We start from the raw sequence: 27,646 nt of genomic DNA, 5'->3' as shown, positions 1-27,646 counted from the left end.
GTTCTCCAGCCCTGAGCGGCTCATACCCTCAGTGTTCCTCCTGAGCCAGGGTCCAAGTCCACGCATTGGCCTCCCTCGGGTTGCCCTTGTTTCGCCTGGTACTTACTCGACGTCTGTGGACCCTGGTCTTCCTATTTCATTACGGGAACTACAGTCTCGCAGAACTACCCGTCCTTGTGTGCAAAGAGTAAAAGTGGAGCGAAGCAAAGGCCACGCTTGGTGCCGAATGCCAAACCTTTCGGATCGAGACCAGGGATTAATTTTGACTTAGCAGAGAGGGTTCAACTGACTGGCTGGAACGGAGAGGAGGGTTCTCATTTCTCTCTCTTGATGCTACGCGGTTAAAGACACTCCAAAATGACCTAAACATGTTTAATCATATGCTTATTCTGCGAATAGAACTCCAAACCTTTCGTCCATAATGTCTACCAAGTATTTTGTTTCAATACTTACCCCGCAAAAATGGTGGGAATCAAACCTCTAGCACAAAAGAACTGTGAACACTCGTAAAATGCATTTTCAGCCAAACCTTCAGCTAAAATTCTAGTTGGATCAAAGTCATCTCCATAAAATGGCTTTTTGTTCCAGGAACAAAAATAACAGGGCAGCTTTTGTATGGTTGTACACTTCTAGTAAAATATATTGATCAAAGGTAAGGGAAAAATGCAGGGGGACTGCGTTGTGGAATCAGCAATATTTCTAACGAGCTCAAATTAACAACCTTTTTAAGGACTCAGTCAAGCTGAACATTGACAAAACTTTGGTCTCAGTAGGTGGTGCAAGTACTAAAATTCGAACGGCGTCTCTGGCGCTGAATAAGGATTTTTGTGGACTGATTGTCGCGCAAAATAAACACACATTTTGATTGTTTGATGGGTCCAACTTAAAATCTCCATGGAGGCCTGGAATCGCCATCCTCGGACGACTTGGTCTTCTTCCTTGATTGCCTCAAAAAGTTGCGGGCTCCACGCTGACCTGAGTGAGCTCGGACACGACGAGTACTTCGTCCGCGGAAGCGTTTTTTCCTCTCCGCTCGCCGGGCTAACCGTTGTTGGGCTTTTTCTTCATCTCTGTCGGAGTTTTTATCATCCTCGCTGTCCGAATCGTCCGCATCTTCCTCATTATCTCTCCATTTGGACGTGTAGTGAAATAACTTGCCAAATTTCTGAAAATATACAAATAGTAGGCTTCATGCACTTACGCTAAAAATGGTTCTCATATATGTAAATACGCTTATGCGAATCGTGCTTTATGAAAAAGCGTAAAAGCTTCAGAGTGTTGATACAAAAAAGTAAACGAAAACATCATCTTGATAATAGCGAGTTTTTAAGAACGTCCAACCCAAACATCTTGTGGTATAAAAAAGAAATGATTCGTACTTTCCTTGTTTTGCCCTGTCAGAAACATGAGGGTTGAGAGAGATAGGGCAATTGAATATCTTTTCTAAATGGTGACCCACTACATACATGATTTCTAGTATACGCAGTCGAAGAAATGCTGACATCTCTAGTATAAATCTGAATCTTTGGCAGTATTTCTAAATTCTTAATAGAAATCCTAATGGTAAATCTTTGCCCTACTAAGGCTCTCTTCTGTCATATTACATTAAACAGGTTTGAGCTGTTGTCTAAGCGCCGTTTTGGGTCTAGCATTTCGGCTTACTGTTGCGTGGGACAAGCAAAATATTCGTCAACCCACCCAAAACATCGGCTAAAGTGAAGAGAGAACAGATTGCTTGTATGGTAATGATGGGGCTCAAATTGTTATTGTCACCCAGTTGGCGGAAGCACTCAACGGAAACGGAAGGAGCAATTCTCAATTCAGGCTGATATCCAGAGATTCTAGAAATACCTTGTCAAATCCAAAAAGAGCAGAAAAGACGTTGTAGGCGACTTCTTTGCATAAAATTCATGTGTCACCCTATATGTGGTGTTTGAACAAGAGTAGCTCTATTCTTCGATTTCCCCAACCCGACCAAGATCTTGATTTTAAATCAGCACGATTCTAAAACTGGAGAAATCACCTCTCGCATTGACAATATTCCATTTAGAATGTAGGTGCTCGATCTCACCACGGGGAGTCTACTCTAGGAAACTAAAGAGACAGGAGGAGAGATCCAAAAGTGAAGTATTGGATGGTTTAATAGGAGTTTCGATTATGCAAATAGGCGCTCTGTTCAGGTAGCAATTGGAGTTTAGTGTCGAATAAAAAATTAAAAGCTTTTTTCCTCTCCTTGAATTATTACTACATGTAGAGACAGGAAAAACATTTTGTTTTGACGTTAAGGGTAAATTCCAGACGTTTGTCAAGACTAGTTTGCCTTGCAGTAGTGACTTTTTATCTTCAGTCTCATAGCTCTGCCGCTCAATGTTGAACAGTTTTGAATGCGAATAGTTCTCTGAGCACAAGTTCACCTACGAAGAAAAATATCTGTTGTGAACAAAACTAGTTTTGACAAACGTCTGGAATTTACACTCAATGCCGAAACAAAATGTTTTTCCTGTCTCTAATTATTACTATCCATGAAGCATCTCCCTCTCGGACTGAGCCGTTCGTTGAAGTAACTTGAATTTTCGATGATGTATGATCGATCTTGATGTTATTTTTCATCAATTTTCCGCCTTCATTCACTTCACTTCCAAAGAAAGCACGAGGACGCGTGGCAAATCTAAAACCAGAAGCACTCAAAAACGAAAAAAGTATTCCGAATAAACAAAGACATGGAACAGACAAGCGTCTCCATCTGATATTGACAAGTCATTTTTGTCACTCTTTTGTCCTGGGCCTAAAAAAGGGATTTAAAAACCAACCGGAGCAAATTTGTGTTATGAAATAAAAACACAGTTCAAAATTAATCACTTTGGAGATGTATTTAGTTACATGTACTTGTAACGCTTCAGCATCAAGGCCATTAAAACCTTGCGAATGCATTTTTCCCGATCTTTATCAGTCCTTTGCCCTGTTTTGGGGTGTTAAGAACAGAGTTAGTAATTTTCCTTCTTACTGTTTAAAACTCTTGGTTCTTGACTGGCTGACTATTTCGGTTTTAGCAAGACTTTTAGAATTGCATTTCCTCAGCTTTGAAAATCAAAATATCTTGAGTTTTGGTTGCCAACACATGTAAGACCTGCATAGTGATTCAGTAGAATAGAGTGTTTATAATAGAAGTATGTGCATCTTTAGTCAATATTCTCTTATATTTTTCCCTGATGCTATGTTTTGCTTTTTTACATTTTTGCGCATGATTTTGTAGAAGAAGAAAGCAGATCGAAAAATATCAGCTTTTTGCATTTTTTTCTATCGATTTCTTACCATTTTTTGCAATTTAATGTGCATTTTGTGGATAATTGAAATTGTATTTTTGTACAGGCCTGTTTATCATACACTTTAAAGGAGTCTCTTATGCCCATTCATTTTACATTTAATCAGTTTCAATTTTCTATGAGTTTCTAGTTATTCTATGCATTGATGAAGAAGTCTTCTGCACGTGCTTCTTCGGCAATTGAATATTTTCAAGTCGTTTATGATGAAAAGCCGAATCGGATGTGGCATAAGAAATCGATCAAGCTTTAGATGATCTGATCGGTCCCGGGTTTACCTTCTTCAGGGCGTAGTGTCGATCTCTTTTACAGAACCTGTAACCCACGACAATGATTCCGATTAAGGGCACAGCCACAATTGGGATCAATCCGATGACCCACCCAACAATATTGGCCCATTCCGGATACTCATAATCATCCCGAGTCAAAGGGTTATGTTCCACCCAAGAATAGACCAAAATGAACTGTGGAAAATGCACCTTCAGTGTGACCGTGTGTATTCTCAAAAATGGCTTGGTTTTGGTTTACCAGAATAATCAGAGGTGAAACAGTCGTAAAGATGACGGTCATGTGTCCTTGAAGCCAGTAACTCGGTCTGAAGTCGAACATTTCTTCGAGATCACGATAGAAACGACGAAGACCATAAATGTAGGACACGATGATCAATTCCATGAGGGCAATGAACAGAAAAGCCCAGCCTGCTCCGTAATAGTCCAATAAATCAAGTAAATATCCACCAGCCTGATGGGGAAACAGTTCAAGCAAGCAATTAACCTTCAATTGTTGCCTATAGTATTGATACAATTGGGATCGTGATGAAAAAAGTTGGAACTTCCTCAAACTCGAACGTAAACGACATAAACCTCAATGTCACGACACGTTGTTGTTTTTCAATATGTAGGGTGGAATTAATTCCCAACTCTGGCTTACCCGCGTAGTAAGGGGCAAACCAATCAGAAAGCCTAAAATCGAAATCAACAAAACCACAATCCATTTTCGCTTCCGCCACGAAGGCTTTAAATCCAAAATCCCCGTAGCCAAGGTCTCAACAAACGTGAATTGAGAATCCAGACCTATAGAGTAAAACAGTGAATTTGGTCTTACATGTCAATGACTCGAAATATATATTTTATGAATAATACCCAAGGTAAACAGCATGGCGAAAAACAACACTGCCCAAACAGGGGCCGCAGGTAACCTTGTGACCAAATCTGGATAAGCAACAAAGGCCAAACCAGTTCCGCTTTTGACCACATCCTTCACTGCCACTCCAAGTTCAGTGGCAAGAAATCCCAGGACGGAGAAAATCGCAAATCCGGCAAAAATGGATGTTGCGCAATTGCACAAAGAAATAATCAAGGTATCGCTATAACAAAAGTGATTGTTCGTTGACCTTCAATTTGGAACCAATGCCTATGTATGTGTTCTGAGTTGTACCGGAAAATGTTCTTGTCAAAGTTGTTGTAAGAGGCCATTGTGATCAGACCGCCACTCCCAACGCCCAAAGAGAAGAAGATCTGAATGGCGGCAGCCTCCCAAACTCGAATGTCCTTGAGGCGTTTCCATTCTGGGATGATGTAGAACTTGACCCCTTCCCAAGCTCCAGGAAGGAGGACGGCCCTGAAGAACAGGATCACCAGGATAATGTAGGGAAAAGTGGCAGTGAAATATACCACTTTTCCCGAGCTGTGGACTCCGTTGATCAGACAGAGGAAGATCACCACCCAAGCTCCCAGTAAACAGAGCACTAACTTCCATTGAGGCACACCCCATTCGTCAATCCCGCTGGATTCGTTGAGGACTTCGTGTGTATAATACTCCTGGGCAGCTAAAAGGTTTGGTGATTTTCGGGTTAAATGAATCAAACGAGGAAAGCACAATTCGTGGGGCTCTCTTGTTAATGGCCTGAAGTAGACCTCTTTCATGTGAATACTATTTATATGGTGTTTATTGCAAAGATGGAAAATGTCAAAACCTATTTGAGGAAATATGGATGAACTGCAAGGTGTGTTTGGACTCAAAATTGGGCACTCCTATGATTAATCTCCTTGGTTAGCTTAGCTTTACAACCAAGGGATGAAGTCAGCTTGATCATGCTTGATCTATGTTTGCTTGCAATCTGATTGTTATTACTAGAGGACGGACTTGAAAGTGATGTTTTGAGCTACAAAATGTCATTTTTATGCGATCAAACAACAAAAAAAATTGCGACAGTTTTCCTTTTTTTTGTAAGGCACAACTTCTTTAGTAGTTATGGTTGCAAAAATTAAGGTATCATTATTATATGAGATTACCTTATTGTTGCTCATCACAACGTCGAACTACTGGAACTGATAATTACTCTACAAGCTTGAGTATGACTGGACATACCTTCATTTCTTATTCCCCTGGAAAATCAAAACCTTTGCACGGTTAAAAAACATTTTGTATGGTTCCAACATGTATCACTTTTTGTTCTTTTCAAAACCAGAACACTGAATTTTTCAACCCTCATTTTTGTACATTTTGACCCTGTATTTACCTTGCATCAATGAATATTCTTAATATTACAATTGCCACCTAATTTATTGTCTTTTCTCATCTTCCATCTCGGTAAAGTGGTTAAAATTCAAAAGCAGAAATTTGGACACATGGAGGGGCAATCCAATGCTCCTGTTGTGCGCACATTCTATTTTTCCAATTTAAAGCTTCATTTTGTAATGATAAGCCAGGTGAGATAAACAAAAATTCACGGAAAAATAAAGAGCAGCACCCTGATTTTAGGCATTTAATGGAGGGAGAATTAAAAAAAAAACGTCACAAGCAACCTGCACCAAGCGTTTACTGACTTGGCATTTCATTTCAATTTTCCGGCTAGTATGACTAGTACGGCTAGTATAAATGTATGACTTTTTTGAGCTTCATTGGTCAACTCACTTGATGGTTATGAATTCAATTGCATCATGGTTCAAGTTGGCTGTGATGTTTGTCTAAACTCTCCCTCCACAAGATCAGGGTGCCGCACATCATTTTTGCTTGAATTTCCTTTACTTTAGATAGGAAATTAATAAAGTTTGCAGAATTTGGATATTATCTTGCTTTTCGTTTCACTTATTACTGATATTTCAATTTTAGAAGGTAATGAGCTCTACCAATTTTCTTGGACTCAAATAACAGTGTTATGTCGGTGAAATGGTGGTTTTCCAGGTCAGAATTGACGAAAAGAGGTGCAATTTTGAGAGAATGCCATTAAAATGGTTTTTCGCTAAAACATCAAATAATGTGAACACATTTTTTCATTATGAGCAACTTTCAAATCCGCCCTCTAGTTGTTAGCAATATGATAAAGGCCCAATCTTTTCTGGGGGAACATGTATATGTCCAAAAATAGCCAAGGCGAGTAGGGGATAATGGAAACTTTCGATCTTTACATGAATGTGGGAGATTGTCTTCCAGGTAATTCCGCTCCCGATTTCCCAGGAAAATGATCATATTTTCAGCCTTCCGCTTCCTTCGAACCGTGAAATTCCAACTAGATCACACATATTGAAACAGATTTGATTCCAACACAAGCCAATCCGTTTGTAAAGTCTTTAGTATGACATTTGTTACGTAAAGTCCCTGATTAAATGTTTAGCTAATTCGGAATGATTTATGGGTACTTCATACCTGTGTTCCTGATCCCATGGGGCAGGTCAAAAGCCTTCGTGAACTCGTTTCGTCGGCTTAGTTCCACGCAATCGTTCGGGTTGATGTAAACCCCTGGTTCGTAGTTGGTGGCAATGACCCTTCGACAATTGGGTCCATCGGACTCCAGCACTTCCACTGGTCTCTGGCAGCCATAAAAGTAGGTGATATTATTCTCGATCTCACTGATGATAGATCCATCCGTGATACATCGACCTCGATGATAAATAATCTCTTCTGGACCACTTGACGACGTTTCTGTTTGTTTGCGATATTCCGTGCAGTTCTTGTAGTCGTTGACACTGAAACAAACTTGGAAAATTTCCCAATTTTCAATTCAAGGAAAAAGAATTCAAAAAACACATCCTCGTCAGAATCAAATCTGACAAATGACAGCTCTTGTCAAAAGATGTCCTTTTTGTCATTAAAAGTCAATCAAGATTGAGCAATGCGGTAAAGTCAATCACATTTGAGGTCCATACCGTCCCTACTCTTGAGCAAGGTTGCTTACTCATTTGCTTGGCTTTCTTTTCTAAAATGTGTCTGAGCTGAAAATGCCTCGAGTGCACTTACAGTTCGTATTGAAGCTGCTGTCGCAGGTCTCCCAAGGGAGCGTTCCGGTCGTAAATGAAGCGATCATGTAATATATGGTCCATGCCAAGAGCATGTTATAATAAATGGCGACCACAGCGCTGGCAAAAAAGTTGGCAAATCCAAGTCCTGCAATGATGGTCCGAAAATGAAAAGCATGGTCACCCTTGAATCCTCCAACTTGATTTACCGGCAAAAATGGGAGCAATGTTCGCATAGATGGTTATTGGTCCCATAGCCGAGTATTGGCCCAATGCCAACTCCATGAAGAAACAAGGGATCCCAATGAAGAACAACATGATCAGATAAGGAATCAGGAAAGCGCCACCGCCAAATTTGTAGCACAAGTACGGAAATCTCCAAATATTTCCCAAACCAACTGCGTAACCCAAACAGGATAGGAAGAAATCCAGCTTGCCAGACCATTTCCCGCGTTCATGAGGATTCCGTTCCGTTGAACGATCTCTTGATGGAGGATCGTCGTCATTTTCCGCATCAGATTTCTTGGAACCCTCCTCCGTTCCTTGGAAACTACGATCATGGACATCCTGCAATGTTAAAATTATAAAACGTACAAAGATCAAAAGCTAGTGCGGAACAATGCAACAAAGTCATAGAGTATAGAATGAGGACTGATTACCACTATTCCTAGATCATCGAGATCTGAGTGCTTCCGATAGCGATCAAAGTTGCTCAAGTGCTCTGAGGGAATTGAGCTCGCCTCATCTGCAAGTTGAAAGGTTGGAATGTACAGCATTTAATTTAAGGAAATCATGAAAGTTGAGAAATCACAATGATTGATTGATTGGGTTTTTACTTCAAATATTATTTAGTTGATAGTGCTTTGAAAGTATATCAATTGAGAAACTTTAATGATTTTCAAGCAGGACAAAAAGAGAAAAAAATCGGGCCTAATTACTTTTGGAAAAAAGTGAAGCAAGTCAGAAATGAAAGGGACCGCACCCTTACCCCGTTTCTTGGATTGGATTGCTCAACTATACTAACACCAAAATGACAAGTTGTTTGATCTATAAGGCACTAAATTGAGCGAATTGTCCGAATTCGTGCATTTTAATCCATTCTTAAATTTGTGAAGGGGATTAATGATTTCAGCAAAGTTAAGGCAGCTTTACACTACGATGGAAAACCAGGATTGAATCCGGTTTGAGGATTGAAGTATGACTAGTGCTGGGGCAAGTCCAGCAGAGGACTTGAGTCTTTCACTGTACTCAAGTCGAACAAAAAGACTCATATTGCGAAATTTAAACCAAAGAATAATATTCTTTTCACAAACCCGAACTTGAGTCTTTTAGAAAGGACTTGGGCACGAGTCTGTATTTGCCCCATCACTAGTCCTACTTCCATTCACAAACCGGATTCAATCCTGGTTTTCCATCCTCGTGCAAAGCCGCCCTTAAAAAGGAATCAAAAGCAATGCTTTGTTTCTTGAGTGGCTACCCTTGATGGAATGGGTAACCTTAATATCGGGCCAGAGGGGGCACAAGTCCTAAATATGAACTTCTTTGAGTATTTAAAGGGTAATGGATAGACAGGAGGCTGGAGAGAGCCCAGATTTCTGCCAGGAGTCGCGTTAGCATAGGTGTTCATACGGCCTCACCAAAAAGAAGCGAGAGAATTAAGGTCAGAGGGATATATATAACCATAGAAAAAAGGGATGACGAAGATTCTTCTATATACAACATCCTTGAGCTACAGCCTAAAACTTGTCATCTTCTTCCCTATAATTTTGAATGTCTATGGCGAGTGAATCTGCGTGACTTGGATAGTGTGACCATAGATAACTTTCTATGAGTGTGACTAAGAGTTTTCCAATATCTTGTCGGGAGGTTGAGTTCAATAGTTTCTAAATCTTTCGTTATTCTGACATTTAGGCAAGCGCTGGTACCAGTAACAAACTTGCCTGCCAATGCCAGTGATGCAAAATTGGCGTTTCAAACTGGTTTTAACGAAGCTGACCTTTCCGCATGTAACAATGTGAAAGAAGGGTCAGCTTCTCAAAAACGTGCTTGAAGCCCCAAACTTGCATCACTGACCAGCACATACCAGGAAACAAACGTACCTGCCAGAGCCTACCTAAACGTCCCCATACTATTGGGTATTTGGGTACATTTGGCGGCGTCAAATATGTCTAGTGTACCGTTGTCCATAAAAGGGTGAAATGGAAAACGAGGTTCATTCATTTTCATGTTCTATGGCGGTCAGAATGTCACCATTTGTAGCCATATTGGAAAAACTCTTTTGGTTGTTGAACTTTGATTTATATGTAAGAGTCGAGAAAATACTTGGTCCTTTAGAAAAAAATATTAATTTCCTATTATCTCAAAATGGCACCTCATAGGTAAAATTCAAGTAATGATTTAACAATTGACAAGGTAACTTCTTAATCAAAAATGCCCACCACTGGTCTCTTGTAACCTAAAACAAAAATGATGCTTACTGTGAGGTGGTTTTGCTTTGTTAATGCCAATTTTAAGATGATATACGAAATCATCATTGGGCTAGCTGTGAACATTGTATGCCAAAAGTTTGCAGCTGTGTCTCCTATCAAAAAGCACAACAAAATATTTTCCAAAATGGCAAAAAAATAAAGATATTTCTCGGGGGTGTAGTGGGCATGGTTGAAATACTGCGTTTTCTATAAAAGATTGACTACTTTGCCTTGTCACGGACGTCTTGAGATATGGACTGCAAACAGAAGCAAAAATATCCTATCTGCTAAACCACTCATCTTGTTCCAAATAAGCACTTCACACGACCACAAGGTCTTGTTGAATAGATGAACTCAGCCAAGTTTGAGCCCAAACCTATGCTTAGGGAACTCAGGATACATGTTCATAGTTATGTAGTAAACACTACATAAAATTTGAATTTTCGGCCTGCTCTTGGTCAGCTTCATAAGCTTTTGACAACATAACTTTGAAGCGATCGACTTTGCATGTAAATGATATAAAATTGATCTACCGTTAATTGAAGAGATCTATGTTTCTTCTTTTATTAGTTATTCGAAAAGTGGCTCAGAGTGGCTATGACCAAGAGCAGGCCGATTTGCCGGGAAGCTCATTCGCAGTCCATATTTCTAGAAGTCCGTGGCCTTGTCTACGGACGAAAAAGTCCAGATGTTTTTACATAAGCCACGCAATAAAAGCATATTTAGACCCGTTGCTCAATTGCGTGTCAGGCACTTTCAATTATTCACTTGAATGCAATTATTATTTGATAAAGCACTACACCATCAGCATCGCCCATAAATAATCAAGAAAACAACAAAACTTGCCCATTCCAAGTACCTTTGGCTTCTTGTCGAATCTCCGATAATGCAGATTGCCTGGATTGTTTTCTGGAACGTTCCAAGACAATCGAAATTTCCGATTGCCTTCGTCGGTCTGAGTGACGCGATCTTGGCGAGTGGTTCGAAGATCGTCGGGATTGCTTCTCATGGTCCTCATCACTGGAATCCTCATCGCTTAGAGGCGTCCTTCGGGTGTCATTAGAAGGTCTTCTGTCCCGCCCACCTGCGGTCCAAGGCAATCGTCCTGAATCATGATCCGACATAATCAAGTGGACCTTAACTCTGGAAAGGTCACACTACGAATGAGTTTGGACGAAAAGGCCCCAAAGCTTGTATTTTGAGGCGGAAGGCCAGCTCAAGGTTCTAGAAAGCTCAGTGTTGAGGCCAATCCCAGGTTTATAATTGGTCTTGGAACCCCAACAACCTGAAAAAATCGATTGAGTGAACTCTTGACTGGACATACGAGATTTGATTGGTCGAGATTGACATTGGGCAAGATACTTATTTTAGAATGATTTCTGGAGCTTTCTTTTCGATCCTGGTTGCCACATTCATGGCGATTGAATTGAAGCCCATTGTTCCAAGTCAATTCCAAATCAAAAGTAACTACAAGCTTGAACTAGATTTTCTAAGATAAGTGGTCGATGAAAATTAATTGCCAAGCATTATTTAATGCTTGTGACGTTGTTTTTTCCACCTCTTTCGAGTATTTTTAGTTTACTGATAGTTTAACAAACGCTACTTTTCAGACCCGTTAAGAGTTGATCGCTAATTCATTGTTCATTTTCAAGAACCAAAATGTGCTCACTTTTATTCGTTATCGACATCACATCTTTTGATTTAGCGTTTGTTATTTTGGTATATTATGCCAGATTATTGGACCAAATCAACGGCTAACTCGCAAGTTTTATTGGGTCTTAAGTAATGTTTGATGTATCAACGACGTAACTTCTGGGTTGAAGATGCCCATGACTAATCTGAATGAGGCGTTGTTCGATTATGCACAAGTACTGCCAGCAAAAAACGTAGCAAAAGTATCGAAATGCATCCAAGAACTTGAAGCAATTGCACTTTTTGAAAATCGAACTTCGTCAATGAATGAGGTTGACATGAAAAGTTCACTTTTAAAATTGGTTGACACACAAACCGTCAATTTTGCGGAAATTTGAACCAAAAAGCAGCTAGTCATTAAAAAGAAATGCTCCGAAATGGGCAAATATTTGAAAATGTTTTATTTGATACTTTTTGGGGAGTGTCTACTTTTGACTGACAGAACGCTTCGAAAAAAACCTGCAGAATTGTACTGAAAGCTCTTTCGATACGGGTACCAATTATCATGAACTGAATTGATAGCGACCACTGAAAGTTGGCACAATTTTTCTTCGACCTGACCATTTCACACGTATTACATGTTTTTAAATATTGCATACCATTTACCATTGTTCCATAGGTCAAAAAGTGCTTCTCATTTTCTATCGTGGAAGAATAGCTATTTATTCAATAGCGAGGGCTTTCTTTTCTTGTATGTAGTTCAACAACGTGAGGCTTGAAGAAAGATCATATGACTAGGACATCTTGAACGCGCTCACCACTTCATGCCATCTAGTTTGAAGAGAACAGCAAGGGCTAAGCTTCTCTTCACACGAAAGGGCATCATGAAATGGCGAATGCATTTTAGGTGTTGACCAGGGCAGTAGTAACAAAATTACACAAAGCATAATTACAATAATTTGTCCCTTTTGTCGAAAAAGGAATTGCCATCTTGTTACATTTTAATATGGTGTAATGATACTACTTTTACTCGACAGCCACTTTTTCGTCAAAATTTGAGGTCTGTAAGCAGCTATTCAAGAATCTAAATTTATGTTGGTTTCTTGCCTTTTCGGGAACTACAAGCTGTTTTACCATAAACAAGTTAGATAGCGCTTCGCATAATCTTTCTATTACAGTGTACTAAGATGGAGTACATAGTAAGTGCTGCATTTCTTGGGCTTGCTCATTTCTGCGAGCGCCCTGCCTTCCTGCCATCTTTGTATTCCACCAGCAGAATGTAGCGACTTTTTTTGTGTATCACAGCTGGACCCTTAGATGGCAAAAAAATGTCGCAGAAGATAACATCGCGGCCAGACTATTGTGATCTCTTTCCATCTTGCAGACTCTTCTTTGCGCTTTCTTGACACTTTTCCAATCTACCAAACTTTGACAAGACGGTGGGCCTGCCGTCATAGGAAATTTGTTTTTTTTATGACTTTTTGAGTAAGGCCTCAATCCATCGACATTGTACGTTATCCAACAGAGCTACTTGATCAACCTGGAACTTTTCCAGTCGAGGAAAAATCCTCACTAATTTATTCAGGAAAGCGGCACAATGAAGCCTCACAAAGTCATGATATTTTGAAGCGTTTACCGAATTCAGTGATAAAGCACCATGTATTGGCACTCTCGCCACGGCCACGTGGAGATGGATCCGACAAACGTATTTATCATGCCAGTCAGAATGCGTTGCCAGTTTTTTGGCAGGCCAACCATCAGACCATTGAAACAGAGACAATGTTTCAAACTCGGAGTGAAACTTCACGTGATCATGAAACCGATATGAAGAGATCAATGTCTTGTGGCGCTTTCCAAATGTCAATTCAACTTGCATAAAAATTTCTCTGACATAGGTTGACACTAGTTCTCGATCATCACGATATGCGAAACTCGTTTAAGACTAAACCATAAAGAAATAAGGTAATTAATCAATCAGTAATCAAGTAGGAACGAACTAATCAATTTATGATTTATGCTTGCCTTTTTGAAAGAGATATATCATCATTTTCACAATAATTCACAATCATAAAAATACTTAAGTGGCCGTAAACCATTCATTAAGGGCACGAAAATTTCCGTATGACACTTATACAGTGCATAAATGAAGACATAAAGCATGATAAGATTAACTGTTAAGTACATTTCAGGTTGTGTGCAATCTTTCTACTGAGTTCAGCTCTTCTCTTTGATTTAGATCAATTAGATTTAATGGTTTGGTCATATACCTATTGGAGATGAAATAAATTCAAGTCTCGAGTAATTAGTACCTTTTAACCAAACCATCGCAGAGTATCATTAAATAATATTTCTGAATTACTCTTTTCGGAGCAGAACTAACAAAATTACAGTAATTCGTTATTTTTTTTTTTGAGGATCTGATGTTCCTCATCAAACACAATAGATACTGCCAAAATTCTGCAAGTTTGCTAGTTTCGATATTCGATTACATCGTAGTTGGTTAACATTTTCTAAAAACAGGTTTCAGACCCACTCGCTAGCAAGATCAATGTTGACACGCCTGACCCTTATTCCATACTAGGTATATGATGCTTTCAACGAACGGCATTAGGCCTACAATGTTAAAGGAAGGGTAGGCCTAATAGCGTTCGTTGAAAGCATCATTTGCCCAATATTGAAACAGGGTCAGGAGTGTTGAAGAACTTAACAGGACGGGAAATGGCTGTACGCACCACATCCAGAATGGCCCAAACAAGGTTCATGTTGATAACAATGTTCTTATTAACGAGCAAATCATTAATACCAAGTACTCGAAAAATGATAACTTAGGAACAAAGTATAACCAAAGAAAATTGCCGAGGTTGAAGTGCACCACTTCGCAATAGGTGATGAAAGTGATGTTTAGGGTCGGAAAAATGGTTTGTGATTTTTGTTGAAATAGTTGTTTTTGGGTTACGAAAATCGAACAAAATCAGTTCCGAAAACGTACAAAATAAGTTAAAAATGGTGAAAATAGTGTTTTATTTGTTTGGATATTCTAATATCAGTGTGGTATTTAAGATGAAAATTGCTTGATGAATATTTTTTAGTCTTCTTGCTTTTTGGGCTCAGTGCAATCCCTGATCTTTACCCTCGGTCTGGTCTGTTGTAAAGGGATACGCTGTTCTTAGACTATGCTTGAGGATGGACACCAAAAGGCTCACCCACTTCCCCGGGCCATTTACCGGTTTTCAGCAGGTCCTTTGTTTTGGTTCTGTCATCAAAACAGTTGTCACTTGCATCTTAGAACATAGTTTTGGAGGCAAATGATGGGAGGGTTACCACCCGACTTTAGATTAAAGTAAGATCATTTGAGTATGACATTGCTGTAAGTCTATGACAACACATGAAAGCTTGAGGTTCGATATCAAACAAATATTTGAGCGGGGGCAATCATTGCCCCAATCTCTTTAAACCCACCCTCTATAGAGCTTATCAAGTGAACGCTCTCATGAGCAACTGACGTTATTCCATGGAGTAAAATCAAAGACAACTTCATAGAGGAAGCAACTCCTAGAGAGTGCAATGAGAGCTAGCCCGTCGGACTAGTTTTCAGAGCAAATGAATGTCAGCTGACCGGCTGCTAGTGTATAAGTTCTGATTGTAGAGGCGCTACTTTCCATCAGCTAGAGTTGCACTATCCACTGGTTACCGATTTAGCTGCAGTAAAAAAAACACAACAAACTCGATTTTTACTCTTTTATGTTACTTCTATGGACATAGTGCATTCAGTTAAACTGCACTGTGCATGCATTGAATTTTGACATTTATTTCATTTTGCATGCTTGTTTAAGCAAAAAACATTGTGGTATTGAGCCAATTTGATAGTGCGTTCACCAAATTACGCCAAACACGTTCACTTTCCTGGGTTTTGCAACACAGCTCACTCCAAATCACTTGATTATTGAAAATTCAATGGGAGGATGGTGTGAGTTGACTGTGATGTTTGTCTTAGTTCTCCCTCCCAAAGATGCCCAAAATCAGGGTGCCGGACCACATTTTTCCCTGAATTTTCTTCACTTGACATGCCCTATTGCTCCTAAATTTCCCTTAAACCTGACCAAAACCCTTAAATTTTCCCTAAAATCCTCGGTTTTAGGTTATTATATGGTTAAAACTGAAGACTTTTTGCCCAAAAATTACCAAATTAGCTGAAAACTTAGATTTGCCTAAAAAAGGATTCTTTCCGACCCCTTGTGATGAGAATTCAAGGAATTGTGCGATAGTTGCTATTGGCACATTTATACGAGATATGTTTGGACACATGGTTTGACAAACAATTCCGGAAATGTTAGACATCTGAAAAGGGGGCTAAATATAATTTTATTTCCACCATGACTTTGTCTAACTCCTCTTGTATTTTCAATATCAGTTATGTTGAATCACCTCGAAATTATGACCCTGATTCGGATTGCGGCAAATACCAAGGCTTTAACGGATTTGAATTGATTTATAAATGATATTGACATGCATTAGTGCATTGAAGCCATGTTTACATTTTCAAATTTAATTTTCATGCCTGATTAAAAAACAGACGCTAAATCTTGTGGCGACTTATGCATGCATATTGAAAACAATGCATGTAGTCCACTTTTCCTGATGTCTAGCATTTCCGAAATTGGATGTCAAATATATCTCGTGTACAAAAGCACCATATGCAAATATTGTTCAAAGTTATTACAATGATGGGTTTACTAATCAATCGCACAATATCTTTTGTTAAAGTTATCATTGCACGCTATTACATCGACTTAACTTGGTAATTTCTTTTGATATGTACACACAGTGCTATATCTTGGAGTCTAATAGTGTTCATTCCAAAGTTGGCTCCAACAGACATATTTGATAATCCCCCAAAGATGGAAAAGTGGCTGACCATGAGGAAGAGAAACTGGGTTATCCAAGTACGATATAAAAAAAATCAAATAATAGCCTGATAGTCTTGAATCAATTCAGGGCAAATATCATTCAATATCTGCTCCCAACTTCAGTCTTGTGGTATGAGTCTATGCGAGTTGTTAATCGCATATGTCAAGAACCTTTGTGGATTAAGGCCTTGCATATGTTTATATTGTTCCGAAGATGATGAGATCAGCAGATAACTCCTGATTGCACTATAAAACAATAACCCCACTTACATAAACTCACACAAGATAGTAGCTCCTAATTCTTTAATACCATTTCCCACACGCTAAAATCAGTTGAGACAGTTCACATCCTCGTCTCGTCAGTCCATCCCTGGGCTGAACTCTACATACATGAAGGAGTACGAATTGTTGGGTTTGCTCAGTCTAGCTTTGCATCACCCATATGCACTGAACATAGCAAAAGCTAAACTCAGCGTTTCACTTCACTTGTCTAATTCAGATCTTTGTTTGGTACCCTCAGTGTCATGGTGGACTCCGGCGGAGTCACACAAAGTGTACGCCAAATGTAGTGGAGTGGCACCGAAAGTACGGCGAACCATGTACAATAGAGTTCTATGTACTTCAAGAAAAGTGTCTACCATCGGCCGAGAGTGGAAGTGGATCGATCTTTTCCTTCATCATGAAAGTTGGAAGATGGAACTGTGAACAGCTGACTCGACCTTGTGTACTGTCTACATAATATTCGCGGCATACTATAGTGTACATTTTAATTGGGGTTGGGATACTTGACAGCATAGACATATCGTGCAAATGACATCCAACCAACATGGCGCCTTTAAAGCGGTGTACCTATCTCCAATTGGGCTCGTTCCTGTTGATTATTATTGCCCTGTTTTTTGTGATACGTTACATACCCTTCACCAATATGATTGCTCGTAATCGCTTGCCCAAACCGTTTTGGGAGCCACTGGAGGCTGATCTGGCCCAAACCCGACAAGTTCGGAGAATTCAAAATCTTCTTCATGCGAAAGAGCGATCAGTGAAGCAGGAATTGATGAACTATCCCTGGCCTAGTGGAATGAATTCATCATGGGTTATTCCAAAATATGGAGGGAATCCCATTCGAGCTATGGTAAGAAGATTGAAGAACAAAAACCCGGCAACTTCATATTGATTTTCATTAAATGTTGCAATGTTAAACAAATATCTTAGATTTTGACCACGTGGCGGAGTGGGTCCACGTTCTTGGGGGACGTACTCAAATCTCATCCGGCCACTTATTACCATTACGAGCCCCTGATTCACTTTGGAATCCACCAAATCCGGAGCGGACCCAAGGCTCATCGGGCTCAAGAGACCTTGGAGAAGCTCTTAAAATGTAATTATAGCAATTTAGGTGAGTCAGGTCAAATGCAGTGAGACTGGGCGTGATTTGGATCGGATCTTTGGGGCTGAGATTTTTAGATGCCTATTTTACCTATGCGCAAAAGCATCATGAGACCTTTGCCCACAACGAGAGGGTGTGGAACTCGTGCCAACGGGGCAAAGAGCAATCATGCTGGAATCCCCAATTCTGGGGAAGCATGTGCAAATTGTTTCCCTTTCAAGTCATCAAGACCGTCCGTGTTCGTGCCAACCTCATTGAGCGCTTCCTGGAGCAATCCAAGTAAGTATGATCGAAAGAACAAGACAACATCAGAACCAAGAGACAATTGGACTGAATATTGTTTAATGCATTCATGTTGTAGGTCATTGAACCTGCGAATACTCTTACTTGTTCGAGATCCTCGAGGCACGATGCAATCTCGAACCCATCGGGTTTGGTGTCCGGGCAATCCGGATTGTGAAGATCCTGCCATGTTGTGTTCGGATCTGGTGAACGATTACAAAACTGCTCAGCACTTGACCAAAAGGTATCCGGATTCGTTTCGGTGAGGAGCACGATATCAATTTACTTGACTAATGAGCATGGCCGATGTTTTAATTTGGCATCTTTTTACAGGGTTATTCGCTATGAGGATTTTGCAGCGAATCCTGAAGTCCATAGCAAAGAAATCCTGAAATTTGTCGGATTCCAATCGCACGCGAAAATTGACGAGTTCTTGAAATCTCATACCAATGCCAATATCGGAGGCGTCTCGTCCACGTTCCGAGATTCTAAAACTGCTCCTTATCATTGGAAAAAAGATCTATCATTTGATGTCATTCAAACCATACAAGGCAAATGTCAAGATGCTTTGAACCTGTGGGGTTATCGAACCTATGCCAACGAGTCTCAGTTACTTAATCTACATTCTGTGATGCCATTCGTGTTGAAGTGATATTACTTTGGTCTTACTATTTGATAACTTGATGAATCTTTAAAATTTGTGAAACAAGCGGATCAAATCTCCATATTCAAGCAAGGATCTTCATCATTCTGGACAAATCCATTTTGATGATATAGTTGGGTTAGGTACTTGGACGAGGCCTTGGGAGTCCTTGGTCGTTCCGTATCGTTGAAATCCACATAGTGAAGTCCAAACCTTTGACTGAAAGTAATACTCGAACGTGACATGGGCACTAACTTATCCAATGTCAATCCCACATAATTGATACCTATGTCCAGCTCCCCACTCGAAATTATCCAAGAAACACCATGCATAATAGCCCCGAACGTTCACCCCATCCCATCGGATAGCTAGATGAAAAGGTAAATCCATCCGTCAAATCATTAATCACGACATAACCGCCAATGACTTCCACCTTTTAGGAGCTGATTGATGTAATGCTTGTAGTAGTAAATACGTGTCAAATCATCCAAATTCCCAAGATGATCGCTCATGCCATTTTCGGTAATATAAATCGGATAGTCACCATATTTCCGTCGAATCGTATTCATCATATTTCGAATGCCCGTTGGCTCCACACGAAACCATTTGGAGCCAGTACTGAAACCGTGCCGAAATGTCGATTCATCACTACTACCACACGCTGTTCCTGGTGAGTTATTGTTATTTTCTCTTACGTATACCACGTGGGGTCTTTGGTAGTGCCTACACCAATGTCAGCGTTATAGCTCACGTCCGACGCATTGTAAATCTGATTGAAAATGATCTCGGTGGTGTAATAGTTGATGCCAATAAAATCGGCCGTGTTTGCAATCATCTCCATCTCTTCTGAGGTGAATTGAGGCAATCTGGATTGCAAAAATCCTTGTTCACTACTCCGGAGGGCAATCTGAAACATGGCCAAACGATTTGATGAAGAGACATGTCTCTATTGGATGAGTTTGATTCATGCCTGACCCTGTCGATCATGACTTGAGGATAGTTTCCATTAACCAAAATAGGATGAGCAAACCATCCCATGAAGAAATCATTCCACCTCTCCACGGCCTCCACATCCTCTGGCGATTCTGTTAGATGCTGGGCATGATGGATATTGAGAGTAATGCCAACTTGGCCTGCAATTGGAAAGCACAGGGGAAACAATGTATATGGTTTTGATAGATAAGGGATAACCTATGCCAGGTTAGCAATCGCCCTCCCTCTTGAATAGGTTCTTAGTTGGATTTCGCTTGGAGCAATGCTTCTTAAAAGACTGGTTTTTTAAAGCACTTACCACGGTGGTAGCGTTTGAACGTCAACTGTCCACAATGAAGTACCTTATGGGTAAAGTGGCTAATGGATGTTCAGCGTGATTAATGACCATACCCTAGCATCGAAAGAGGCCTTTGCAAAACGCACCTCTGATAAACCACTAGATAATCGATTTGAAGGGAAGTGGCTTATTGCAGCACGAAATGTAAAAACAAATATTTAAGGATTTAACCGGGTTGTTTTGTTATCAAATTTGATGCAAATTCAATTTGTGTGTCGATGAAATTCAACTAACGTGGTATTCAACATACCACCTCTTAATTACGGTTTCGAAAATGTTTTATGTGGATTTAGAGAATGATTTGACTTAACATTATAGCTGTAAAAAAAGTCAAATAGCGTTTTTTGAACTTTTCCGACTTTTTGGGGTATATTCGACTATTTGGGGTCTATTCGACATTTTCCAGCTTTTTTACGGGTCGAACAAAAAACTTTGCACAGATACCAACCTATCCACGTCTCGCTCTCCTTTTTTGATTTATTGAAGCCTACTCTCCAAGACTACTTGAACCTGATATTAAGCATTGGACAGCTAGATTTATTTCAGGAACACTTTGATCATGATTGGATGATGTCGGCATTTAATCTTTGAGTTAGCATCTTGATATATCAACAATTTCATGAGCACGTAATTCGTCAGGTTCTGGGTAAGCAAAAGCTTGTTTTCACCAGGACCTGGGCAAATTAAAGAAGACATGACATAAATAGTCAATGAAGCTGGTAGAAATACAAAATGAAATTTAAAAGGTTTGTAGGAAATCATATCGGTTCGAATTTATAAGGAAAGACGGGACCAAGAGAAATGCATAGAAAGAAAATTATGAAAAACAGAGCAAAACATATATTTTAAGTGCTAATTTGTTATATTTACTAGAAAATGCGAAACGACTTCAGGAATGGGAGGAAAATTAATAAGTTTAGAATTGTATTTGGTGCATGGAGTGTTTTGATGAGATCGAGCGGCGGATAACCGTAATGAAAGAGAAAAATAAAAATCATATCTTAGGATTTTTGTTGGCATACATAGCAATTCTTGAGTTTGCAAGGAGCAATGGAGTACTTCTGTAACAGATAGTTTCTTATTGTTTGGGTGAATTTCATTCTGGTTAGATCGATGTCTGGAGGGTTGAAACTATTCCACTCGTTGGGAAAAGCAAAGTTCGGTAGTCTTTGTAAAAGTCCCGACTTGGCAACTGGAGTAACTGATCTCCAACCGCCAAGCCGAGGATTATTTTTCCATTTGAAAATATTGATACATGGTGGAAGTTCTTACAAGCACGACTGCCTCATCACTTGCAGGATTTTAAGCGTGCTCAAATCTTGCAATTTTAGGAGCTTGGACTCATGAAACAAAGATATAGTGTGAGATAACCACCTCGCATTATTTATCCAGCGTATAGCTCTTTTCTGGAGTATGGTCAAGATCTTCAGTTTCGTACTTTGGCCATAAAATTCATTACCACACTCCAAGACACTTCGGATAAGTTCATTATAAAGTTGTTTCTTTAGTTTTCGGCACTGACTTGCGAATTCTGTGAAGACTGAAAATAATTTTTCGAATTTTGTTTGCTACACTCTCAATGTGACAGCGACAGTTATGTTTGCTATCGAGTTGCATTCCCAGAAATCGTATGGATTTTTCATTGGAAGTGGTAGAACCCACCTCCTCTAACCTACATCCATTCACTTTCATTTTGAAGTTAAAATTACAATTTTTGTGCTTGATAACCATGAATTTAGATTTATCTATGTTTAAAGTTAATTTATTTATTTCCAACCATTGCAAGATACGTTTGTTTTGTTTTCTCCTCTAGTTTATCAGGTTGGCTTTCAAAACATTGAAGCGTCGTATCATCAGCAAACATAATGCATTTCAAATTGCTATGCTGGGGCATGTCATTTATATAGATCAGAAATAAGAGAGGTCCAAGGATGCTGCCTTGGGGAACCCCACATTCGACTTTCAGTTTCAAGGACCTAATATTATTCACGTCGACATACTGGTACCTCTCAGAAAGGTAGCTTTTGAACCAAACTATAGACCAACCGCGGAATCCGTAATACTCCAGTTTTTTATCAATATACCATGATCAACGCAATCAAAAGCGTTTTTGAGGTCCAGAAATATATTAAGTGCCATTTTGTCGCATAGATTAGCAGATTTTTTTTTGTAGAAATATTTGAGCTGCATGAATAGTGTTATGTTGCTTTCTAAAAGCAAACTGTTCAGAGTAAAGGAGAACCTCTGCTACTAAAAAGTTATGCATTTGTTTATGAACAATTTTCTCTAAAACCTTGGAAAAACTTGGCAAAAGACTTATAGGACGATAGTTCCATGGTAGTGATTTGTCACCTGATTTAAAAAGTGGAATGACTTTTGCAGTTTTCCATTCTGTTGGTATGTATCCGGACACAAAAGAGATGTTCACTAACCTCGTCAACGGCACTATTAAAGCTGGAGCTATATGTTTTAAAATTCAGTTTGATCGACCGTTCATTCCTGAACTGTTTTTCGACTTGAGCTCATTGATTACCACCATGATTTCTTCATGTCTTACCCATTTGAAATAAAAATTTCTCGACTTTTTGGGTCCTACCTTATCCGCCCATGAGCTTTGCGCTATGAGAGGGAAAGTTTGCGTCTAAAGTTATACCTATGTTTGCAAAATAGTTGTTAAACATTGTCGCAACTTCTTTTGGATCAGATGTGATTTGGTTTTCTTTGTTTGATTTGAGACTAAAAGAAACTGTCTGTGCTTTTGTCGTTTTACCCATGAGTTAATTTGCGCCCTTCCAGAGGGTCTTAAAAAAAATTTTTATTCACTTTAAAAAAGTTCTTCCAATGTATCTCTTTGGCTAACCGCACTAGCTTGTAATATAATGTAGCATAACTATCATAGGTGTTTTTTGACTCTATATTAGGAACTTTTCTGAATTTATTTAATAGTTTATCTTTATTTTCGTGACGTCATCAGTCCTCATGTCATCCAAACATTTTGTTTTGTGTTCACTTTATTACATCGTCTGTTTACTATTGGACAAGCTATACGAAATATCTGAGAAATCGTTGTCTCAAAATTGTTAAAAGAAAAGCCCATGAAAACCCAAACGAAAAAAAAACATGTCTGCTTGGGATTTTCCATATCCAACACCCAGTCTTTGACTTGCAATAAATCTTATAGTCTTTTTAGATTAGGTTTTCGTGTGTACCTAATTTCAATTTCCTTGGACAGAGTCTTACTTTTTACTGATTTTATGCTTATTGAGGTAAAATTTGCAATGTGATCATTAATGTCACATTCAAGTATTCCAGATGACAATACCTCGGAACAGTTAATGAAAATATCGTCTATCAAAGTGCGGGAGTGTGCTGCAACCCTTGTCGCATCATTGATCAGGGGTGATAAACTAAATTTTCCTAAAAGGCCAATGAGGTCTGTAAGAGTCTTAGATGTTTTCAGCAAATCAATGTTCTGATCTCCACAAAGAAAACTGATTTTCCTCCAGTGTTTGCTAGAATATAATTTAGTTTGTGGAAAGCTCGATTAAAGTCAGAATGTGGTGAAATGCACACAGAGAGGAAGACTGCTTTTTCTAATTCAATTCCAATTACCTCACAATCCTCATCCATTAGCTCAAGGTTTTTAGGTTGGCTATATTTGTGGTTTGATTTTATCAAAAATCCCACTCCAAATCCCCGTCTCCCGTCTGTTCGTTCAATTCCTATTAAGTTGTATCCATTGAATTTCAGTTGAATCCTAGAGAATTGCCACATTTCCTGCATAGCCAAAATCTGTGGTGCTTGTTCAAGAACCAAGGTCTCTGATCTTTTCTTCATTGGCACAAATCGACCTCACATTCAGAGACACTAGCCATGCCATTTTCATGCTCTTCAAAGTTTTCACGTATCCTAGATCGTTGAAATTTGATACCTGATTACCCCTGCTCAGATCATCATCGTCTAAACCCATATCTGTGCCTAGTATGAGTACATCCCATCCAAATTGGATGTGTCGCAATTTTTAAGTGCTTACAAATTGACACCACTTTTTGCACTGTGTTGCTCTGAGAGGAAGAATTTGAGAAAAAGAATGGATAGATCATGAACAGTATTGACGGGCGGTGTTTAAAACGGCTCTCTCTAGCTTCATTTCAACGTGACCATAAGTATAAATAGAGATTTCAAATTGAACAGTCAGCAAAATTAGTAGATGCTTGGGAGCAAGATTTGAGATTAATGGATATTTGTCGAAAGACATGCTTAAGGAAACTAAAAATTTAACGGACAAAAGAAGTACAATGACCAGCACAAGGTAACAAAACTTTATACTTTGTTTGAATAAGTCGATTCGCCCTTCTCTCTGATCATGAGCAATGGTCCACGAAACCCCAATACCAGCTTTGTTCTGGTACCAGGAGCCTCTTTCCTCAATTTGTACGCCTCTGTGTCGAGACGAAGACGGTCCTTGGCAAAGCACGCTGGTATGTACGAAATCACCAACATGTAGCCCCGTGTATATCTACTGTGACTTTATTCGAGAAATTCGGCCATTTATAGTTGTTCAATGTACACCAACCAAGAGCAGAGAGCACATTAGACAGTTACAGGCGACGGAACAATCTTTCTAAAACTCTACTCAACCTTTTCATCAAGTGCAGATTCCATTTCCAACATTTTCAACCATTTTGGAACCTGCTCCAATTTTCTGCGAAATGTGAAACAATTTTTGGTGACGTCGGCACAATCGTCCAACGCAAGATTGAGCGTGACCAAACTAAGAGAATTGTAACGAGCACTCTTTTTTTTCAATCCACCATGCTTTTGGTCTTGATTCGTTTGCGAATGAGTAAAATACAAGCATAGATAGGGCCAGGTAAGCAATGTTTAATAATGGTCTTACAAACTTGAAAGAACGCGTCCTAAGAGGACCCTCGTCATGTCAGATACGGTCTCCCTGAGGGGCAACGAGTGACGAAGAATACCTCCATTTCAGACATCTACCATATCAACCATTCAGCTTTCTACACCATATTGTAATATTTAAGAACCCGTTTTTCATAGGGATCAGCATGTGAGATGTAAATCACAAGTTTGTCACTTAAATGTGATGAAAATGGGTTTGTCTAAATGCACGACATTGCAAAAAAATATGTTTATCACATACCCTTTTGATCTGCGAATTCGTCGTAGTAAAGACGATAAGCCCGAGCATGAGCGCGGATTTGATGATGTCCGGCAATGTAGGGCGATATCCCTGGATCCAGAATACCGGGTGCATTGATCCCCTGTTCGTACCCATTAATGGCGCTCACCTGAGGTTCGTTGAGTGTGATCCAGAACTTGACCTGAAACAGCCTCGAATATGAATGTAACTTATTCAGTTTTGGTCCACATTGGGAATGTACCCGATCTCCAAATTCTTGATAGCACACTCGAGCGTATTCCTCAAACCAATCAGCAATTTCCGGACTGAGCCACCCACCCAAATCCTCCAAGGCTTGAGGCAGATCCCAATGATAAAGCGTAACAGTAGGCTTAATCCCATTGGCCAAGAGCTCATCAATCAAGTTGTTATAGTAATCAATCCCGGCCTGATTCTTCTCCCCGATGCCTCCAATAAAAAACAAGCGTTGAAACAAACAGTTTCATAACCCCTCATAGATAAAACATTCAACCACCTTGAGGTAATATTCTTGTCCAAGCAATGGAAAATCGGTAATTGGTCAGACCCATGTCCTTGGCCAGTTGGACATCCTCCTTGTACTTGTGATAACTATCACTCGCGATATCACCGTTTTGGTCTTGAAACACGTGACCATGACCTACGTCATGAGTGTACGTGTCCCATATGCTGACCCCTTTACCATCGACATCCCAGGCTCCTTCCACTTGATAGGCTGAGGTGGCTGCACCCCAATGAAAGTTCTCTGGGAAGGTTTCATACAAGATGTCCTCTTCGATGGATTGGCCTCTGACGAGAGCCAGACACAAAGGTAAGAAGACCAGCTTCTTGAAGGACACAATCATGTTGATTAAAGCGAGGCAAATAGTTCAGATTTGATGCACGAGGATAAATGTTGGATCAGAAAATTGCTTGTTTGCTTGTTTGTCCCTTTGATACGTTATTTTGTTAAGTACAAGACAAGCGTGTGCATCGAGCAATTGAAGTGAATGTCGTAGATGGGCATAGTCAATCAATTAATTGAGGAATGATTTGAATTGAAAATTGCTCTCAGTTTAGATGGAAAAAGGCGCCGGTATTTTTAATTAGAATGAGTGCAACCAAGTACTGTGCTATGTCCTTGCAAAATGAATAAAGTACTCAAGTTTGAAAGTAATGTGACAAGAGCAAAAAAGACTGAATCGAAATGACGTGAGCAAAACTCTGACAATTGTAAATCTTTGGTTCTAACGTGATTGCAATTGTCGAAATGTCCCATCCTAAGCCTCACGATGTGGTTTTTGGCCGATTCAGTAATTCAAATTTCTGTTTAGATAAAAATAGACTACTTTAATCAAGTATATTGTTTTCTTGCAAATGAAGCAGTCTGTCATTTTTGATTCTATGATACATATCTTCCGCTGAAATTTTGGGTCTTCATCGAGCTATTTACGGATTCGTACACATTCTAGTCACTGTTTTCCTATCCTTAGAGAAAACGTAAATTGTTTCTCCATGGATATGTTAGATAGCGCTTCTCATGGACGTGTTCTATTAGTGTTAGGGAAAGTCCGGACTCGAGTACGAGTGCACTCAATGATTCTTTTATCTCACTTTGGAGGATTTAGCAGGGCTCGTTTTTTTAGAAAAGACTCAAGTCCAACCTCGTGATAATGGATTTTCATTTTTTTTTTCATTGAATTTCTTCAAAAATTGAGTACTCCAGAGTCGATCATGAATTGACCATGAACGATGAAAGCCCTTGAAAAGTGATTGCAATGGCCTACTTTTTTCCTGCAAATTGCGATAAGTTTGTTTTTTTTTGGGAGGGGGAGGGGGGGCTGAGGTCATCAACGGACTCGAGTCCAAACTCGGCGAGTCAGGCTAAAGGTTGGAATGTTAATAGACTCGTATGAGTCCGACTTATTCCGGTTTCGCCACAGCACTACTTTCTATTCAAGGACAGTGGGATGTATGAACCAAATCAGCCATGACTGGCGAATTGTCGCCAAATAACCGGGACCGTGCACTACTTTTTGTATGCGTTCGTTAATAAGGATGGAATATATGGGTTTCATTGATAGATAAGATTTGCTTATCCAATCCCTCATCGCCATCAAAAGAGTTAAAGATGAGCGTAAACAATCATAGACCTAGCCCATCTATGTAAAAGGCAAATTGATTATCGAAATATCGCTTGCTCCTATCGAGCTTCGGGATAAAATCACGTTTTTGCATTGTTCGTAGCCACAGCCTCTTAGATTACCCAACATTTAAT

The 27,646-nt window shown here is 39.6% G+C and overlaps 3 protein-coding genes across 5 annotated transcripts; 1 reads left to right on the top strand and 2 right to left on the bottom strand.

Moving 5' to 3' along the window:
* Positions 1-609: 609 nt before the first annotated feature.
* On the bottom strand, positions 610-11,216 carry LOC131888482 (sodium-dependent proline transporter-like). 2 transcript variants are annotated; one of them, XM_059237348.1, is made up of 11 exons: positions 10,886-11,215; positions 8,218-8,303; positions 7,768-8,125; positions 7,560-7,706; positions 6,969-7,298; positions 4,758-5,148; positions 4,463-4,686; positions 4,251-4,393; positions 3,849-4,061; positions 3,599-3,784; positions 610-1,165 (listed from the first exon to the last, which is right to left on the bottom strand). In XM_059237348.1, exons 1-11 carry the CDS (start codon positions 11,148-11,150, stop codon positions 884-886), a joined length of 2,625 nt encoding a protein of 874 aa, XP_059093331.1. In that variant the 5' UTR covers positions 11,151-11,215; the 3' UTR covers positions 610-883. The 2 variants fall into 2 exon arrangements, with proteins under 2 accessions (XP_059093331.1, XP_059093332.1); XM_059237349.1 differs by lacking the exons at positions 3,599-3,784; positions 3,849-4,061 and having other exon boundaries at positions 10,886-11,216.
* Positions 11,217-16,921: 5,705 nt separating this feature from the next.
* On the top strand, positions 16,922-19,743 carry LOC131888487 (carbohydrate sulfotransferase 5-like). Of its 2 annotated transcripts, none has more exons than XM_059237357.1 (5): positions 16,922-17,697; positions 17,778-17,961; positions 18,030-18,231; positions 18,314-18,478; positions 18,568-19,743. In XM_059237357.1, exons 1-5 carry the CDS (start codon positions 17,392-17,394, stop codon positions 18,884-18,886), a joined length of 1,176 nt encoding a protein of 391 aa, XP_059093340.1. In that variant the 5' UTR covers positions 16,922-17,391; the 3' UTR covers positions 18,887-19,743. The 2 variants fall into 2 exon arrangements, with proteins under 2 accessions (XP_059093340.1, XP_059093339.1); XM_059237356.1 differs by having other exon boundaries at positions 16,959-17,697; positions 18,314-18,496.
* On the bottom strand, positions 18,878-26,305 carry LOC131888483 (cytosolic beta-glucosidase-like). Its single transcript, XM_059237350.1, has 8 exons — positions 25,886-26,305; positions 25,613-25,818; positions 25,372-25,552; positions 19,853-20,010; positions 19,573-19,784; positions 19,311-19,495; positions 19,164-19,245; positions 18,878-19,096 (listed from the first exon to the last, which is right to left on the bottom strand). The coding sequence occupies exons 1-8, from the start codon at positions 26,232-26,234 to the stop codon at positions 18,949-18,951; spliced, it is 1,521 nt and encodes a 506-aa protein (XP_059093333.1). The 5' UTR covers positions 26,235-26,305; the 3' UTR covers positions 18,878-18,948.
* Between the last annotated feature and the right edge of the window lie 1,341 nt (positions 26,306-27,646).

Source organism: Tigriopus californicus, chromosome 10 (genome assembly GCF_007210705.1).
Source record: "Tigriopus californicus strain San Diego chromosome 10, Tcal_SD_v2.1, whole genome shotgun sequence".
Taxonomy (NCBI): Eukaryota; Metazoa; Arthropoda; class Copepoda; order Harpacticoida; family Harpacticidae; genus Tigriopus; species Tigriopus californicus.
This window is presented reverse-complemented; position numbering and strand designations above follow the sequence as displayed.

Bases quoted from the DNA above. Each gene is read 5' to 3' on its own strand.
- LOC131888482 (XM_059237348.1), bottom strand. From the start codon at position 11,150: ATGTCGGATCATGATTCAGGACGATTGCCTTGGACCGCAGGTGGGCGG. The intron at 7,299-7,559 runs GTAAGTGCACTC...AAATTTTCCAAG, and splicing joins CAGCAGCTTCAATACGAACT to TTTGTTTCAGTGTCAACGAC. The intron at 4,062-4,250 runs GTAAGCCAGAGT...TTTCCCCATCAG, and splicing joins GTTTGCCCCTTACTACGCGG to GCTGGTGGATATTTACTTGA.
- LOC131888487 (XM_059237356.1), top strand. From the start codon at position 17,392: ATGGCGCCTTTAAAGCGGTGTACCTATCTCCAATTGGGCTCGTTCCTG. The intron at 17,698-17,777 runs GTAAGAAGATTG...CAAATATCTTAG, and splicing joins GGAATCCCATTCGAGCTATG to ATTTTGACCACGTGGCGGAG. The intron at 18,497-18,567 runs GTGAGGAGCACG...ATCTTTTTACAG, and splicing joins AGGTATCCGGATTCGTTTCG to GGTTATTCGCTATGAGGATT.
- LOC131888483 (XM_059237350.1), bottom strand. From the start codon at position 26,234: ATGATTGTGTCCTTCAAGAAGCTGGTCTTCTTACCTTTGTGTCTGGCT. The intron at 25,819-25,885 runs GTGGTTGAATGT...TTTTTATTGGAG, and splicing joins GACAAGAATATTACCTCAAG to GCATCGGGGAGAAGAATCAG. The intron at 19,246-19,310 runs GTGGAAGTCATT...CTTTTCATCTAG, and splicing joins CATCAATCAGCTCCTAAAAG to CTATCCGATGGGATGGGGTG.